Source organism: Bemisia tabaci, chromosome 5 (genome assembly GCF_918797505.1).
Source record: "Bemisia tabaci chromosome 5, PGI_BMITA_v3".
Classification (NCBI taxonomy): domain Eukaryota; kingdom Metazoa; phylum Arthropoda; class Insecta; order Hemiptera; family Aleyrodidae; genus Bemisia; species Bemisia tabaci.
The window spans coordinates 15,999,400-16,019,656 of NC_092797.1; the positions used below are offsets into that span (position 1 = coordinate 15,999,400).

The following is a 20,257-nucleotide window of genomic DNA, read 5'->3' on the forward strand; positions in this document are numbered from 1 at the left end:
AAAATTCCTGACATGCCCGCACTCTCCCCATGTGGATACTGTAGGTCGGTCATGAAATTGTTCACTAAAATTTCAAATTATCATATTTATTTCGTCACAATTTCAATTTCAACAATTGCATTCGGAAGACAATTTTACGAGAAACCCAATGAAACCACTTTGAAACCTCTAACTTTCATATTTCCGAAGAAATGAGCTTTCAAAGTTTCCAAATTTTGTCCAAAATTTATCATTGCCTCGTTTCATTGTGCGTCGCACGCACTAGACACTTGTTTGTCTGCTCCGTCCGTATTATATTACCGTGAAAAAAAGGGGAGAAAGCGGCCTGAATGCAGGTTTTCCACAATTCTGTGTTTTTCCCCCTTTCGGTGCGGTAATACTTTTTTTCTCACGATGACACGTTTAGTAATGAGATTAAGTGCGTGTCGTGACGTGTGCATGCGCGCGTGAAGCCTTGTCTTCCGCCAGCCTACGCCTACGCAGCGATAGGTTTTTATTCATGACCTCATGGATTGAATAGAGGGTTAGCTATGCTCTGAACCCTCCAATGTCGTTTTTCACCGAAATGAGCTTTCAACGGTAATAAGATACCAAGAAAATACGAAAAGCCTACCCTCCCTGAAAATAATGATTTTTGAAATAAATTATTCTCTCATGAGATTCTCAGATACGGAATTTTTAATATATTTGAAAGATAATACACATATTTTCAACAAATTTTATATTTTATTATCAGACATTTGGCACCGTTCAAAAAGCGCGGCAGTGGTGTATGCCACTATCGCTACGGCCAGAGGTTGCGGTGCTTTTGAAAAGCTCTGTGAACCGTTGCAATTTTCAAAATAAAGTTCAAAAGGCACTTTGAGACAATGTCATCAAACACGTTTAGATATTCTACGCACCTAACAGTAATAGAGTAAAGAATAAAAATATAGAGGAAAGAAAAATCAACGGTTTGCCAAGCAAATAGCAAAAAGCGAAGTGGCGTTTTGCAACTGTTTTAAAACAATACGGACGTGGTTTAATCACCTTAATTGTAACGTGGGCTCTGAGACCCATAAGAGTACACGCATGATAAGGCCCATGTCAGAATGGGGATAGTTTCTTTAGATTTAAATGCATCTAGGTGTATGGAAACAAAACCTAGAGGACAGAACCAGGAAAGTTTGTTTCAAGCAAACACCTCGTGCTAAACCGTAATGCTTTAATCGATTACACGCTTTCGCTTTACTGTGCGAACGAAGCTCGGGATAATTGCTACAAACTTGGCGGATGGAACACCGCACAGTCATGTGATGCGGCCCGTCGAATTTTAAGTTTTACATGTTCCTTCCCCGGTTTTTTCACCGCTTGATTTTCCCCCTTTTCCTCCTAAGCCTTTTTAAGTCCCTCACAGCCGATTAAACGTCAAACAGACCATTCGCGCCTCGCGCGGAAAGCTAAGCCGCCTCGCCACGAAACTGTTGAACAAGGAGCAGCATTTGATCCCGAGAAACAGCTCTCGCATCCTCACAAAACGGCATGAAACCTACACATTATTTACGGTCGTTTTCGATCTTATAGCAGTAACGCTCACAACTTTTGAGCCTTTTCGTGACGAATGGGTACCAGGTGTTTTGGGAGACAAAAGGTCGGCTCGTTAATTGTTTGGCAGCATTTTCTACAAGAGATAATTCGAATGAATTTGCACTTGGTTCTCTTTTATCCACTCTCAAACAGTTATATAGGGAACCAACTAATTTTTTATTCCATTCTATGATTCAATTCAGCTTTTTTTTTTGTAGGAGCAAAGGCTGCGGGTGAAAAAACTCTTCGTATAAAATTATTTTCTGACGAAACAAAATTCCATTTTCGTGCTACTAAATGCGAAAATTCATGCCAATTACAATAATGACACATACGTACATACAAGTCGCTTTACAGCACTCCCTCGCGCTCTACGACTCCTAACCTCCACTGCTCTCTTTCAAACCTCAAATCTTGGGGGATTGAGCACCTTAACATTTCTGCTTCAATCCCTTCCCTCCAACCTTTCATTGGGCGCCCTCTGCGTCTTCTCCCAGGAGGAACCCAGTCAAGGACCTTCTTCGGCAACCTGTCTCCTGCCATTCTCTGGACATGACCATACCAGATGAGTTGTTTTGTCATAATATCATGCACGATGGTCTGCTTGGCATCCATGATATCCCGTACCGTCTCATTCCTGACGCGATCCTTTCTGGAAATACCAGCGAATCTACGCCAGAAGTCCATCTCTGTTGCCTCTAAAACCTCCCGGGTCCGCTGTTTCATCGGCCATACTTCACACCCGTAGGTTACTATGCTCTTGACAATCGCGTTGTAAATCCTCCTTTTGTTCTCTTTGGAGATCCTTTGGTCCCAAAGGACTCCATTTAACATAGCGATTGCCCTCCTACCCTGCATATTCCTGTTCTTGATGGCCTGGTCCAATCTTCCATCCTGGGTTAAAAACACTCCTAAATATTTGTAAATATCGCAGCTTCCAATTTGCCGCCCATCCTCTAATTCTATACTTTGCTGATTCCCGCCAACGGTCAACTTCTCGGTTTTGCTGACATTCACCTCGAGGCCCCATTTTCGATACTCAGCCACCAACTTTCGAGTCATGTACTCAGCATAATCTTGATCTTGGGCGATAAGTACTTGGTCATCAGCAAAGCATAACGTGTAAAGAGTTTCTTCATTATTTAGAGGGACACCCATTCCGGAACATTTTTTCTTCCATTCCCGCAGTACATGTTCTAAGTATATTTTAAACAAGGTGGGGGAGAGGCAACACCCTTGCTTAAGCCCCTTTGTTACATAAAAACCCCCCGACAAGCCCCCTTTAAATTTAATTCTTGCGAAAGTCCCTTGATAAAAAAAACTTAATAACAATAAAAACTTATAAACAATAATGACACGACTAGTATTAATTTCAAGAATACGATTGCAGTTTTGACGATGAATAGCGGAGCTTTTCGTAACTAAAAGTTTTGGTTTTAAACCGCAAAATGTTGCTCTTTCTCACAGATTTCGAAATTGGCGATCTTAAAAATCTTACTCTGTAGTATAAAATAATCAAAGTAATGCAAAACGCATAGAGCCTGAGGCCAAAAGCGCTACAGGACGTAGGCTCCTAGTATTTTTCAAAAAAAATTTCATAAGAAGGACGTAAAAGTTAGCGGCTTGAATCTGAATTATTCCACAAGCACTTCGGCATTCATACAGGTGTTTGCGTAATGGATTTTCATGAGTTCATCGGAGCGGATATTGAACTTGCAAAATTATGGCACGTGTCCTACATTTATTGATTAAAATGAGGATGTATCTAATTATTTATATTCAAGGCCCGGTTCATGCAAATAGAGCTGAAACCCTGGGAAATTGTGGATACTTCCCCATTTTATTTTTTCATTTTTAAACCATACCTAAAGCTCAGTAGATTGTATGAAAATCAACATTTGACAACCATGCTTAATTGAAAATTCAAATCGGTGTTATTTTTTGGTATTATTTTTGACGCCTTAATAATTAACGCAGCAAACGTGCTTTGGGACGTACAGGAAATGCGTCACAGTGACAGGCGATCATGATGCTTGAAGAGTCTTCCCAAGAGAGATATGCTCATAAATTCAGTAGCGAATTTGTTTATTGTTCTTTACCCGCGAGAGACACGCGTGCTTAGAATACACAATAATTTCACTCGGACGACGTGGTTGTTAAAATCATTTGGGCACGGACCTATGCAAAGGAATGATGAGTCATTATCTAGCGTCCCAGTATGTTCATCATTAAAGAAATCAAAGGTTTTAACACAAAATCCATTTAGTAAACTTTAATGAAGAGGACATTAAAGTAACTGGCTATATTTTTTTATTTTTTCATTCATAAATGAAAGCTCGCATAGCCTATCAGTAGAATATCCCTACTCACTTGTAGCCGAAATATGAAAATGTGATGAGATAGATCCTGCTAATATCAGGAAAGACGTTCAGTTTACGGTTTCTGATATCTCGCCAATTTATCACAGCAAGAAAAATTTATGATAGTGATAAGTGATTACTTTTTCAAAATGCAACAGCGCCTCAGAAAATTAAAGAAAAAAGGGGGAAAAAAGAAGGAGAAAAACTGATATCATTACCAGCCAAACGCTGTGTAAAAATAGCGGAATTGTCGGGCGTTGATGACGGCGCAGAGATACAACTATTCGTGCTTGATGGATGTCCGTGTCGCATCTGCAAAATTGAAGGCGCTATGGCGCGAGGCGTGAACACGCAGTGCTCCGCTCTGTGCCACCAATGATATGTATTGCTCAGACCATGGAGAGAAGGTAAAAAACGAGACCCGGATACGTTTGTCCTTCCTTCGGCTGATTTGAAACTTGATTTTATTCTTTTTTAAATCTTTTCGATTTTATCATTTTTTCAATTTGACGGCTGAATATTTTTAAGGTGTATTTGTAGACGCGTAGGCTATGTCTAAGGCTCGTATCTGCCAGCAATCATACAATTCACGGGGTCCGTATTTTTAGCGAGCCTTAGGTCAATTTTACCTGACTCGGGCATCTAAAGGTTAACACAAAACGTCGGTTACTTATCAGTGGCGTGGCGTGAATTGCGATCAATCGATTGTTATGCCATTTAAACCTATGGTAAAGAATCGATTATTAAGGTGTTCGCTGCGAACACCCTGTTTATCAATCCTTTTCCATAGTTTTAAATGGTATAACGATCGATATATCGCTATTCACGCCACGCCACTGTTACGTATTCTCGCGATGTAGTGGCTTCCTCACTATCACACCTTTCCGTTACCCGAACTGACCGACGGACCGGCATACTGCCGTGCTACGGACAAACGCCGTACGAGCCTTCAGACGTTGCCAAATTTCCTCTCGCAAATTACTAATTTTCAGGAAAATTTTTAAATATTTTTCTGCCGATTTCGCAGATGATTTCGTTTGTGATCTGATCTGAAATGTCTGAAAATTTCATGGAAAAATATTCATAATTTTCCTAAAAAATAAGGATTTTTATCCACGGAAATTTGGCAACTCTCGAATGTTCATACGGCGTCCTTTCTTAGCGCGGCAGCATATTAGTGCGCATAATCCGAGGTTCAGTGGACGACAGAAAATGAAAATTTGGAAAGTGAGAGCTCCGAGTATTGACGGAATAACCGGGAGAGGAGGTGCGAATCATAAGACATGGAGTGGTTTTGCAAGAATGCTTCAGCAAAGAGAGCGGCTAAGCTGCGAGTGTGATGAATCAATAAAGAGACCCGATGGGACGACGAAGGGACACTGGACAGCAGCGACGTGTCCCATCGCGGCACGGCTCAGCGCAACGACGAACGGTCGGGCACAATTCGTCGCTACTCGGACGTAAGGGCGTATCTCTATTCCAACATGAGCCGCAGAAAGCATTGAGATACACGGAGAACAGGGCTCACGTGAAAATTGGGATGTGACTTTACGTGAGAGGGGTGACGAATTCAGCGGATTGAAATGATCAGCCCAAGTAAAAGGCGTTCACATACCGCCCGTCAGGCATCCGGAAAAAGTTCGCGTCACCCTGTCCCGCTCCCAACTTTACAATGATGCAGTGGCGTGGCGTGAATTGCGATGTGTCGATTGTTCTGCCATTTAAACCTATGGTAAAGAATCGATTATTATGGTGTTCGCTGCGAACACCCTGTTTATCGATTCTTTTCCATAGGTTTAAATGGCATAACAATCGATATATCGCAAAGCACGCCACGTTACTGGAGGATGCGCATGAGGAATCGAGAGTTTCAGTGGTATTCGCAAGTGGCACGGTTGAGAGCTAAAGCACTCCAAGATATGTCTGCGCGTCAAAAGAATACGCAGAATACGTTAAATCGATTCGCTAAAAAAAATGCAAAATCGACCCTTGAGTGAGGAATTTTTCATTTAGAAAATTTCAATGTTGTTCCTACCGTAACGGCAAAATTCCATTACCCAGACTGATTGCGGTAAATGCACGGGTCGTAAGACAATGGTGGAGTTTTTTAGCCATCGTGCGTAAAAAGTTCAGCTTAAAGCTGATCATCTCATTACAGAGGGAAACAGCTCACACACAAGCACAATTTTCCCTCAAAGAGATACGCTGTTTGGAGCAACACTCGTTACGTCCATTCAGGAAGGCAACTGCAGACGCGTTTCGGCCTTGTTGGTCCAATTATCAGTGCAGTGAAACAAAAAATCTATTAGTTTAAGTCGATGGTGATACTACATAAATTCTCAACTCGATTGCGGTCTTTCAAAATCTTCGCTCCTTTTTTATTTTTAAAGATAAGACCGAACCAACATTATAGCTTGAAATGTTTACAGATTATTCTCTACGAAGGGAAGAAAAATTAACGGCGAAGTTTTCAAAAAATGGCGTTTGGTGGTTTTTCATTATTGATCAGTATGACAAGAAGACAAGAAGTCTGCGATTCCGCCAAGCGATATACGCATTTCTGCAGTTTCATCTTCCTGTAAGGTAGTGCAAATTTTGGAATTTTGCAGTTCAAATACGCATTTCAGAATTTGAAGCTATGGAACAAAGAGCGAAAATTTTTGTTTTTCAGGGGTTTACTTGATAGCAAAGGATGATACTGCTCAGCGACCCTCTCATCTACCTTTCTGATTCAGATAGTCTGGTTGTCATCCTGGCGTGATTGAGCGCTCCGGGAAAAACAACCCTTAACTGAGAGCCGTAATTACAAGGTGTAGAGACGTACTGCTCCAGATTCTAAGGTCGATGTTTCGGGTTTAAAGAATATAAGTTCCAAACGCGAACGGAATGTTATATGCAGCCCGTGTTTACAAAGTTGTTCTCCGTGCAGGAAATTCAAAAGTTATTTTAATGAAAAAATTCTTGTTTGAAAAAACGTAAGAAATAAATAAATAACGTAAATGGGTAAAATACTCCAATGTTAAAAGATTGATTCAGAGTTGAGCTCGGAATTTTCCCTTAATGCAAATCCCCATTATGCGGTTAAAGTGAGCAGCCGAGAGATTGACTTGTTTGCTACAGCTGAGCGTAAGGACTTTCCTTGGATTAAATTGAAGTTCACTTTCCTTCTCTTTTACGTCCTGTTGTCATATCGTCATTGTATATACCATGAACTAGCCTGAAGTTTGTTATACGGTCCGCACATATTCTTAAATTGAAATCAAATGTTCACTAAAACCGAAAACTGTTCGTAGTTTATTCACGATGCTTTGTGTAATCTAGCCTTCATTAACATTTTGCTTGGAAATTAACAGAGTTTGACAGTCAAGAAGCAATTCGTATTGAGATCAAATCCTGAAATATCAATCTGATCAAGCAAAAATATTTTTCTGCGATTTTAAATTTTTGGAGCTCCTTAAGCTCAAAGTATACCCGACTCATCTATTATTATAAACTAATGTGAGTAATAAATTTAGATTATGTATTATCACAGCGTATTGGCTCTCATCCTAATATTTTCAATACATAAGACTGTTCAGCCCAACATGTTTCAATATATTATTTTTTGTTCATTTTGCACATTTAGGCAGACCAATGACCTCCAGTAAGTGAAAATTTTGCGCGCAAATCATTGTTCCATGCCAAATGGATGTATCTATTGTTGCTTTAAATGCAAACAACAGGAGGCAGATAAAAAGAGTCTGAGATCTAGTGGCACTTCCGAAACTTTGCCGGATATTGTTAAGACTTAAATTGAACAGGGATTGCAACTTCCAGGTGATGGGCTTTTGCTTGTTCAACTCGCAACTCTCCGCGTCACATCGCGAATCCACGCGAGAGTTAAACTTGATTTGTTTAATCTTTGAAGTAGTGTTGGGTTTTCAATGGTAAATCCCTGCTTCTTTGCCTCCATTTCTGGCTTCCACTGGATGTTGTCACATGAGCCTATTTACTACCATTTTATCGGAAAATAAAATAACACGGAAAATGGAACTTTTAAGACTCCTTTGGAAATGCTGTTTTCTCTTTGTTTCGGTCTTGTTACGTTCCATTTTAGGAAAGAATATTTTCCGTCAATTGTCGGATTTATACGCACAAATGGACGTATTTATGCTAAATTGAACAATGTGCAAGTGGAAAGATGGGGTGTGCTCGTTAGTGGTCAGACCATAAGAATGAATGGGAAATATAAAGCGCCAATGACGTCAGCGGCGATGAGGAGAGAAACGACGATCGGGAAGGCGGTCTTTAACTCATGAGCCCTGTCCACAAGGCTCTTGTCACAAGCCCACGGCTCACGAGTTAGCGCTCAGTTCCTTTTCATTTGATTGAAAATCTCGCTTTTCCATTTTCTCAAAAGGAACTATATCCACTGACCACATTGTTTCTTATCCGGCTTCCACGAGCACACCCCATCCCTCCACTTGCACATAGTTCCTTTCAGCATAAATATGTCCAAATGTCCCTTAATATATTAAGCTGTTTCTGTTGAAGTCTTAAACTTAATACGGTAAAATGTGACCCATTCCATCTTCAAGTTTGAGATGAATTAGGATATAATAATTGACTGACGCATCGTCTAAATCGCATGTATATAGGGAATTTTTTGGAATCCTTCTTTTAGTAAACCAGAAATGATGCGACTCAAATGAGAACTCCTGATGAGACCAACCCCTAGTAAAAGTTGTTATCAGAGTTTAAAGCTATTACCTCAGTCTTTGTGCTACTCTTTATCAAAACTGGATTAATATTAGAATGTGTCAAGGATAATAACTATGTATAACTATCACCTCAGTTATCGAGAAACTTCTTTAAATGATACTTTAAAATAACTATTCAGTTTTTAATGTGTCTCATGAGGGCTTGCTACGCATGAAATAAAATATATTGCTACATTAATAGCGGATCCGTCATGCACAAGATTAATCTGATCCTGAATGCGATAGGTATCCGAATCAAAAGTTGAAAAGAATGTCGATGTGAGATCTGATGCATGAGCAGAGAAATTTTGCTTGTTTCCATATTTGCAAGGAAAAAGGATCAAATACATTGAAATGGACCCTGGACCCCTTCATTTTTGCGCCTAACAAAACGCACAGTATTCCAATTTGAGTAGTTGCTGCAGCCTTTTGATGAAAAATTTATGATTGCGAAAATTGGTACTCCCATGAACACTCCTTTGGAAAATTTTGAGTGTCTCAAATATTTATTTTATAGTTTTCGTGATTTTAACATCATCCGGAAGGAAACTTAAAAGAAAAGATAACTTGTTCCGCAATTACAGGAGATATTGCCGGTTTTACGTCTTCCACACAATTTGTTCTGTTTGTCGTAACGAGAGAACTGACTACCATATCCATTGGCGCATGTCTTACACAAATATCGCAAAAGCCACTGAATTTCTTGGCTAACGATCACACTTTAACTTACAGCTCAAGGAATCAATTTTGGTTTGCCAAGAAATCGCATTTATACGTGGAGACTCTCTGCGTAAGATTTTACAATATATGCAATCCCTGCCGGGGACGATGCCTGCACAGTTACGATACTCAACGTAGTGTCAACATCTTACATCAGTATTCAGCCCCCTTTTTCACAAAGTACTGGGTCTTAATTAAGAAGATTAGCAACTTTCTTGTGCTTTTGCCAATTTTGCAGCTCTGGAAAACATGGAGCCTGCAACTCATTCGCTTATTCCGCATTGAGGGATATTTACGGGAAACTATTGAGGATAATTAAAACTGGAGATTCTCTGAAATATTTGCTAGCCTCGGTAAACAATTAAGACGTGTGTATTAGACGTGGGTGTATTCGACGTTCATGTTGTATCGATTGCTTGAAGCCTTCATGGAGTTTTCCCGCATAGCTGGGATAGAAATTCCTTTACAGGTTGGAAAATGAAATAATTACCATAAAATTATTAATTAAATTACACGTGCTGCTCATTCTGTAAGAGACTCTCTAACTATAATGAGTATTTACTGTTGATGTTTTTTTTTTCTAATATCAATACGTGCGCACTAAGTCGTACTTTCTACTGTGAGAAAAATATCTAGTCTTCTCTGAACTCACGCTCTGTATATTCTCCAGTTATTATAATTAATATGTAAGTGCATATCGTCACCTTCCAGGCAAAGTATCACAAGCGCCATGTGACGTTTAAAAATTTCCGCCGCCATTATATTTTTTTACAGAGAAATTGTTCAACGAAGCTGTCCGAAAATTACACCGAATTTTCTTTGTGCTGCCGATAACATTTAGTGAAATTTTCGAAGAGATTCAATCAACAATTTCTCAGTAATAAAATAAAATGGCGGCGGAAATGTTTAAACGTCGCATGGCGCTTGTGATACTTTGCCTGGAAGGTGACGATATATTGGCAGGTATTTTGCCTAAAACAAATACCTAGAACCTAATCACATAGTCTAGAAGGTTTCTCTCAAATTGCATTTAAGAGCCAAAACAAAGCACAAATATTTCCAGTCTAATATTGCATTTGAAAAAAAAGATTAAGAGAACTGAAAAGAAATCCATGCTCTGCAAGAAAAATAAGGCTCGCTTTTACTCAGCTTACACAGTTGCTGCTGTAAACCGACGAAATTGTTGGTCCGTGCCAGCTAAATTGGTATATTTCACCAAATTTTAGTGTTGTAGTGGATTTCAAGCACGTGCTAGTTTTTCTATGGGTTAACCAATTCAAAACTAGTTTGGGCAACTTCTTCCCTGACATTTGCTGAACATGTCCATACTGCACTAACTATTTAGACATGACTTTGCGCAGTATATATTACTTTTACCCTTCATTAACCGGCGAAATACTTCATTATAGACACGGTCCCTCCTCGAAATGCCGGCTGACCACAATCAACATTTGGCGTGGGAAAAACCAATGACGTCATCATGTTTTTGAAGCTTGCATCCCATTAATATTCATGTTCCTATCCGTCTATAAAGCCGATGAGTTTATCCAAAAATCGGTCAAGCAGAGCAATTGGATTTACAAGAAGTTTTTCACGATGACGGCTAAAGTAATACGCTTGACTCACTGACCATCCAGCTAATCTTCGTGACTTACTATCCATGAGTGAAAAAATAGTAAATGGAAAAAACCTCTCAAAACTTGACTGCAAAAGTTTTATTCGGGGTGAAAAAAGGAGAAAACTCCACAGCTTGATCATGGAAGCTCACCTCGATAGTGCTGCTCTATTCTGACAAGGAAAAGAAAAATTCATTCGAAAACTTAACACTAAGATACAAAACAATTCAAGGAGTCACTATCACTTTGCATCGGTTGACGGTTCAAGGCTCCACACCAAGAGACGCGACACCCCCCCCCCCTCCTCCACCCCCCGGTTCCGCTTGCATTTTCATGGCAGGAAATAAAACGGACTTTCGAAAACGAAAGTTTTCACCGCATCGCGTCGAATAAAACAGACGCAGACGGATCACAACAGATAAAGTTTTTCATTTCCTTCCCTTATTCTTTCGATTCCCAGTTCTTTCACAGTGATACTTTCTTTATTTATAGTGTTTTAACACTTCCTCTAAAATGTTTACGCTTCCACGAGCGTGCCGGAGGAGTTGCGACATCCTGAGAGGAGAATGAGCCTAAAAGAGCAACATAAAACTGAGAAACAAAAATAGAAAAACATAGACCCAAAAAGATGAAAAACCCCTCTCAAAACTTATTATGAAATTTAGCTCCGATTATTTCGTTACAGCTGTTCTCGCATCTATCATGGTGGTTTAAATAGAATGTAAAAAGTTGAACGGGTTCGTGTAAGATGAAAAAACCCTCTCAAAACTTATTGTGAAATTAAGCTCTGATTATTTCGTTAAAACTGTTCTCGTATATATCATGGTGGTTTAAATAAAATGTAAAAAGTTGAACCTGTTCGTGTAAGATACAGTAACAGCTCCCTTTTTCTCGGTTGGAGATCTCTTTAGGCTTGACGGGGTCGCTACCGCTCCTAGTAATAGGTAATATATTAACGATAATGTTAATGTTTATATAGCAGAAATTAATGAAGAGCATAGATTTCTGCATTTGAGTAACATTTTCCTTGACATTTTTATTCCAGCAGTGAGGTAAATGTCATGATGAAGCCCTTGCAAGACTAAAACATAATGGATCTCCTGTCACGAGTAAAAAAAGAGCACGGGGTTGTTGGATGATTCGGACATTTCTAATTAATTGTGGTAGTACCTCAATAAATTAGGTTACTAACCCAAATGTTGCGGTACTACCTCAACTTGCGTTGCAGCACTACCACAATTAATTGGAAATGTCTACATCATCCAACAATTAAGGGGGGGGGGGTGGTACCACAATTTTTGGGGATAATCCCTCATCATCCAACAAATTGAGGGGGGGGGTTGTACTGCAATTTTTGGGGATAATCCCTAACACTTTCTTCCGTATAGAAAGAAACACATCAATATTAAGAATTAGTAGTTAAAAAATTCTAGTCCTGAATCTAATTGCAAGCAACAAATATGAACACCTTTGAAATACAATATTTGTAAATGATAATTTTCTTCAACTTTTATTAGATAATTATCGCATCGCTATCTCTCGTTGTCATGGCGATCACTGGCACCGTTTCCGAGGACATTACAGCATGTTTCTCCACTTCCAGTTACAGAAAATGTATTTTCAAAGAAGATTTTGTGACTTCCAAATGTTCGTAAGGCGTTTTTCTCTCATCGCCATATAATACTCCGAAATGGCACTCGGAACTTGAAAATACACTGTTGAGGACCGAAACTTGCGGCTAGAGTTTCAAGACAACGAGTCTCACGAGAGGTTCGGTTCATAGATAGTGGCGTGGCATGCTTTGCGATATATCGATTGATCTGCCGTTTAAACCTATGAAAAAGGATCGATAAACAGGGTGTTCGCAGCGGACACCCTAATAATCGATTCTTTCCCATAGCTTCAAGTGGGGTAATATCGATTATCGATCATTCACGCCACGCCACTGTTCTTAGACCCTCCTAATTTATCGTTTCTCGATGCGTTCGGATGTCATGAAAAAGAGGAAATAATTCCCGAAGAAAAATGGGCGCACGGAAATTGGAACGATCGCTGCGATTGCATTAATACGTAGCAGCAGGGTAACTGCCTATCGCCCTTCCCCCTCCGCCACAATTCACCCACCGTAAAAATTCGCGGAGATGCTGCGCTCTACTCATTAGTTTATGGTATCTAGTCGATAAGGGTCCTCTTCTAACCTACATTTGTCGACTTTTATTTCTTGGTCCATATCCAGTGCATCGGTTTCCGCCATCTCGAACCAGCACTGGAAAAAAAAAACACATTGGATCTAGAGTCCAGACTCTTGAAAACATTGACAAGAAAAAAGAATCTTGATTCAATCAGATTTAAGCTTAAATCAAAAGGAAATCCGCTTAAATTAAGAGGCTTGGTTCTTGATTTAAGCTTAAATCTGATTGAATCAAGAGTCCTTTTTCTTGTCAATGTTTTCAAGAGTCTGGACTCTAGATCCAATGTGTTCGTTTTCCAGTGAGCTACGAAATCGTGTTATTCGGCATATATACGATGGTGAAAAATTTTATTTAACAATATCGTAACAACTACAATAACTATATTCCTTGTCTATGTGAATTAAATTAAATTAAATTCAGAGAGATATTAAAAAAGAAAGTGAAGTTTGATAAAGCAGATTTCTGGAAGAACAGGGATTTTTGAATTCTCGGTATTTTGTTTGAAGGGAGGTGTATGAGATTAGTAGGAAGCTAATGAACCAGATTTTACTTTTAACCATTATTTACCGTTGACATATTAAATTCCTCTTCGTACTGCTTACGGAGACTGATTTTTACCTAATATATGATGATCTGCTTTAAATGTGCAATTTTCACAGAAAACCTACTGTTTAATTCTGTAGAATTATTTGTTTTTGCTGAAGTTCCGAGTGTATGCTTCACGGATCTTCAGGAGCATGATCGTTCTGTAAATAAGACGTACACTCTTCTTTTCTTTAGCTCACTCTTTGCCATTCCTCCAGTTATCATGAAGACGATAACTTCCTAATGCTTCACAATGTTGTGATCTCATGAAGAGTAATCCATAATTTCCTACGAGAACAACTATGAAATTTAATACATTTTGCGCATTTTTTGACAACACTGATATTGCTCCATTCCACCCTTGAGACTCGGGAATGACTACCCCAAAACGTATGAAATTCTTCATGGCATTTCATGGGTCTTCGATCTGAGTACCGATGTGGACTAAGGCGCAATGCTACCAATGTCCCTAGCGATTCGCTTATCATACATCGGTAATGTCCAAAAATGTGAAGATTCCTCAGACATACGCAAAACTGGCGGTAGAATTTAATTAAGGTGTATGGTTTTCTTGAATTCGCATTTGGGTAGGAAATCAAAGATCAAGCTGAATTTTTCATACACGAGGCGACAAACTTGAGATTTTTCCTTTTTTGGGGGTTGGAGATTAACGTTTCTATCAAGGTATACTAATTTGTTTTCAATTGGTTCTCAATGAGAACCATTGCCGTTCTTAATTACCGCATGTGCAACTACTTTGAAAGTATTTTACAAAATTATCTATTATTTAGTTTTTGCAAGGCTGCAATACAAAGGGGGAGAAAAACAGGGGGGGGGGGGCTAATTTTCTCTCCGGAATCGATCTCAGGAAGTGGTAGAGAGTCGGAGACCTTGGTGTCGAAAGTCAACTTAAAATTTAGATTTATCAATTACCGATGATCTGATGATGAATGAAGGTATTTACCCTTATAAATATTTATCAACATTTTGGCACAATAAAATGCTAAATCAAATCTATGTCGCAATGACTAGAAGTTCCGTAGTTTGAATTTCAGGGACGGATACTTAAAGTTTTAATCTGGCATTTTTAGGATCAAAACTGTTATATAAAAATGCAATAGTGTTCCCTGTACAATCACACATATGAACTAAATCGAATGCAACTTATTTTGAGGAATGATTCTCATCTGAAACTGAAAATGCAGTTTTTAAATCCGACTTGACAAGAGCGATTCCATGGAAAAAAATGCCTCCTCATTGCATTAAGATAATTTTCACCGTGAACTCATTATACTGGTGGAAATTTCAGGTCAGCAAAGATTTGCTTCCCAGGTTATTTAAGCTGACTTTTTAGCGAGCGACAGTGGAGCCACTGCATTTCCACGCGAAAACTGCCCGCGGATTAAGAAGTTCAAGAAGCAATTAGCGAAATATTCAACTTCTTGGATTTCGACGCAATGCAGAACCCTTCTTGTTAAATTGAACCGAATGTTTTTTGTCATGTTCCAGGCGCCATATTCACCCAGGATCAGAAAGATAGCAGCTCTGAGCTAGCTTTCAAATACGCCGTGTACAAAATCAACAAGGATAAAAATCTTCTTCCCGACACTACCCTAGTTTATGATGTTCAGCATGTGCCTCGTGATGATAGTTTCCATGCCTCGAAGAAAGGTATGATTCCAACTTTATTCAATATTATCTGCTTCCTCATTTTTTCATTTCTGCTACTTCTAATCTTCTCTTTAATCCCACCTGTGCGGTGATGGAGCGACTGACAGTTCTTTAAATACCCGTGTCTTAAATTCATAGAAATTGTAAAACGTAATCAGATTTTAATGATGAATTTAGACATTAATTGAAAAATTGATGAGAGAATGCTGATCTTGATGGACGGAAATTCTAATTCAATGCGTAATCGCACACTGGTAAAAAAAAAACCTCTTGGACCAATGCCGCCATTGACTAAAGAGTGCAGTTTCTTGTCGCCGGATGTAAGAGTCTGGACTCTTGTTTCAAGCGGATTTTGCATTGATTCAATTCAAAATCCACTTGAAACAAGAGTCCAGACTCTTAAATTCGGCGACAAGAAACTGCATTCTTGAACCAAGATGTTTCTTTTACCAGTGCAATACCGTTTTCACCTATTCAGACTTACGCAAACACTTTGAAAGTAATGGGTTTGAAAAAAGTTGATGTTTCGGTTCAGAGGCCGTGAACAAGAATCAGTCGGAACCGTTAAAACCTAACTAAATATTGAAGATACTGACTATAATATAGAAGATAACTAAGATTGAAACATTTTTACTTATATTAATCATCAAATATAGTACGCATCGATTATGTTCACCTTACAAATAAATATGAAAAAGTTAAAAAATTCAATAAACTAAATAAATTAATAAAATCAGATTCGGGATAAAAGTAAAAAAACGAGGCCGGATTAAATCTTTACTATCTTCGGATGTGTAATTGCTTACGTAGCCCTCGAAGACCGTCACAAAATAAAACTAACGGAAAAGATCACAATACGGAAATGCAGCAAAGGAACTGAGTCGCTTTGATGACGGCGCAGAGATACAACTATTCGTACTTGATGGATGTCCGTGTTGCGTCTGCAAAATTGAAGGCGCGCTGGCGCGAGGCGTGAACTCGTGCTCTATGCTGCCATTGAGGTGACGCTCAGATTCGGGAGTAAAGTAGAAAGAACATGGGAACTTCGTTGCAGCTAGTTAGTATGTTAGTTATTATTATTTTTTAAAGTCATTTAGCAAATAAGGGTGGAGATTTTTAACCATCGTGCGTTAAGAGTTCAGCTGAAAGCTGATACCTCATTACACGCATTACGCACGATGGCTAAGAAACTCCACCATTGTCTTACGACCCGTACGTTTACCGCAACCAGTTTGGATTTAGCAAATAGGACGTAAGTCGGGTATAATATGATATATATACATTCCCTTCCTTGAAACGAATCGTCGTAAGCCAAGTCTCAACCGACTCACGATGATTCAACAACTTCGAATCCATTTGGACCGCGTTAAAGAGAAAGGAACCAAGCCACATCAGCTATTGCCAATGGGCAATTGAATTTTCTACATGAAAACGGTTGGACAGATTTTCGTGCAAATTTCAGTGAATTTTCTACATATCACGAAGCAAATTCCTTAAAATTTTCAAAGGTATCCGCACAAACGCTCTCCCATAAAAAATTAAATTGATAAGTTAAATTCGACAATAGCTGATGTGGCTTAGTTTCTTTCTGTTAAAAGCGGTCCATTGATGCTCTCTGAAAGTCATTATTTGTCCGTCTCCCGGTCATACCCACATTTACGTTCAATTAGAGACTAAGTCACAGAACTTTACCTCCGTGCTGACCGTTATGAGGTGACTCCCGAAATGTATCTCATAAGCGTGCGAAATTTCAACCGGTCTACTGACGACGGGAAATCGCAAAGCCTCGGACTGATATAATGAAAATAATCGTTTGAATTATTCATCGGATGAACTTCAATATAATAGGAATAGGAAAATGCTAGAGCAGTGCGACGAATGCGATTTGAAGCCCCCTCGGTGCGAGAGTTTAGGTGGACGCGAAATTGGACAAAATAACGACGTTGAATTAGATCGGATTTGTGCGGGTTGTCAGACCGGGCTGGGTTGCGTCCATTTCTTACGTCTCATTGGTTTTATCTCTTTTGAGCAATGGAGTTTCTGCGCTGCTCTAGGGTATGAAATGAGCGATACCATGCTTTTAAGTTGAGAAGTGCTAATGCGATTCATTTTGATAAGCTTCAATGGGTTATCTTATATGTTTCTTAAAGTTTTGCCCCCGTCCCCTTCCACTGCGGGAAACAGGTGCAATTGCGCTCAAAAAATGATTTATAGATATACTCGTGTTTCTGAGTGATTTAGGTGGCCATGAAAAAATACGGTTGAATTGACCCATTTCAATCAATGTTTTGCCCACAAGCCTGCTATAAAAAATCCAAAACTTCGAAAGAATTTCAAACGCACCGGAATGGTGGGATAATGATGGCAGTATGATGCAACGCGGCACTCAAAAAAGGGCATGATAACCACTGATGTTTGTTAAGGTAAAACATATTTCAATGTGGTATCGTGGCTTCGTGACAACAGATAACAAGAAGGAAATTTGATTCTTTAATTCTGAGGATGGAGTTTCGATTTTCCTATCGTTTTCATGTACAAGGAGTGAAAAGACACCTGACGGAAATCGTAGAAACCCGTGCTCGCTTCTGATTGGTATCGGATAACATCATTCGGTACGATATAAAACTGCGGCATTTGAAATTTTCGACAAAGTTGCGCTTTATGGACCACATATTCCTTGGTTTTGAGTTACTTTTTCGCGTTTTTAGGGTATGTGCATCGTTATCTACGCGTCAATTACCTGGGAAAATGTATCTGCACGCCAAAAATCGTTCATGATTTAATGACTCATTTCTCGAAAAACAAAGCATTCCCTCAATTAAATTTTCCGCTCAGGCACTACCGGGACTATTTTCTTAAGACTTTGTTTTTGCACTTAGGAGCCGTCCCTAAATTAAATAACATACTTTTCCGGCATTTTTTACTCCCCTCCTTCCCCTTTGTAACGCTTTTGTGACGTAGGTCCCTGTTTTTTAACACATGAAAACAAAATGGCGTTACGCTCTCCTCGACTCTCCCCCCCCCCCCCCCAGAGCGTTACGTAATTCAGAAACGGCTCCTTACGGCTCTCGTCGGTAACGCAGCAGTGGGAGCCATTAACATTATTTCTTTCTGTGTGATGAAGCATCTGTGATAACGCCGATATTACCGGTATAATTTAAAGAAACATTCCGGCTTGGGTGATAGAAATCTCCGTCTGGAATCGACAAATTGGATTGGCTGCGAATGGAGCGTTACGTGTGTGTGAGTGAGGGCGAGGGACCGAGGGTGGTTGCCGTAAGTCGTTTGCCACCGGCGCACAGTGGATCGAGTCAAGTAGAGAGGTCGGACATGAGATTTTAGACTAAAACTGCACATTTTGATGTCTATTTCGTCAGAATTTTAACTTTAAGGGGTGCTTCCAGTAAAAAATTTCGCGGGAAAACCAATGGAACCACTTTTAGAACCTCAAAGTTTTGGAGTTAAAGGCGATGAAATGTTTTAAATTATGTGCGACCTCTCCTATTGACTCGATCCACCGTGCGGCGCGGCTCGGCGCGGGTGGGAGCGTGAGCCAATCAGAAATTGCGGTTACCGTTGAAACATGTAAATTGCTCGATTCATCAGTGGAGAGGGTAATCGATGATGCTGGTCCGATAATCTGACTCGGCCTCGCCACAAGGGACTGCGCTTCCGTCCTGACTCTATTTTTCTTCGCCTCGACCTCTTGCCAAATTGAGTGCGTCGCTTTTCATCGAGTCGCGAGGGAGATTGAATCCGAATCGAATCGAATTTGGAGGGAGGAATCTTTTGTGGCAAAATGAGTGAGCGGATACTGTTAGCTTCCTATGAATTGTTTTCATGTATTCTTGATAATGAAGATGTTGCATGTGTGAGGAATTTGCGATTTGACTGTTGAGTCCTATGTAAAAGTTCGCGAGAAACACGATGGTGCTACTGGTTTTTTCTGAAATCAACTTCAAAGCTCACAAAAAGCTCTCAAATTGAGGCTAAAATGGAAGGGATATCCCACGCTATCCTGAGAGTCCACCTCTACATCAAGATAAACTCTCCATACGAAGATAGGGAGCAAATACATTAGCAGTGATGCCGTGTTTTCAGTTTTGGAGTCCCCAAATAAAGTGGCAGCCCTATCAATGTATTTGCTCCCTATCTTTGCATTGAGGGTTTGTCTTGATGTAGAGGGGGACTCTCAGGATAGCGTGGGATATCCCCTCCATTTTGGTCTCAACTTGAGAGCTTTTTTTGAGCTTGGGAGTTGATTTCAGAGATAACCAGTGGCACCATCGTGTTCCTCGCGAACTCTTGCAAAAGATTCAACAATCAAATCGCAAATTCCTCACACATGCAACATCTCCATTTTCCGTAAGGAGGTGTTGGAACCCGAAAATTAAAAGTTTCCACCTGTGGCCAAGAGGTATCTCTGCTTGACGGTGTTGTTTGAATGCGAGTGGATGTTACAGCGTGCCGACAGATGGAGCACGGGATCCAAGCGCTGTTCGGGCCCTCGGACCCCCTGCTCGGGGCTCACATCCAGTCCATATGCGAGGCGCTCGACGTGCCGCACATGGAGGCGCGCATGGACTTCGAGCCGAGCTTCAAGGAGTTCTCCATCAACCTCCACCCCTCCCAGGAGCACATGAACCACGCCTTCAAGGACCTCATCAGCTTCCTCAACTGGACCAAGGTCGCCATCGTCTACGAGGAGGACTACGGTCAGTTTCACCCTCACAAAAAATATTTATCTCTGTGTGATCGTACACGGGAGGAAAGGCCTTAGACAGGCACGTAGCCAGCGGAATGATTAT

General features: G+C 40.0%; 1 protein-coding gene across 3 annotated transcripts in view; it reads left to right on the top strand.

Annotated features, from left to right (window-relative positions):
- The window catches only part of LOC109042243 (glutamate receptor ionotropic, kainate 2), a 131,118-nt gene that overhangs the window by 69,429 nt on the left and 41,432 nt on the right, over positions 1-20,257 (top strand). For all 3 annotated transcript variants that reach the window (XM_072300350.1, XM_072300349.1, XM_072300348.1), the window contains exons 3-4: positions 15,288-15,449; positions 19,913-20,164. In XM_072300350.1, the coding sequence (XP_072156451.1) occupies positions 15,288-15,449; positions 19,913-20,164 (414 nt within the window). The remainder of the gene's footprint in view (positions 1-15,287; positions 15,450-19,912; positions 20,165-20,257) is intronic.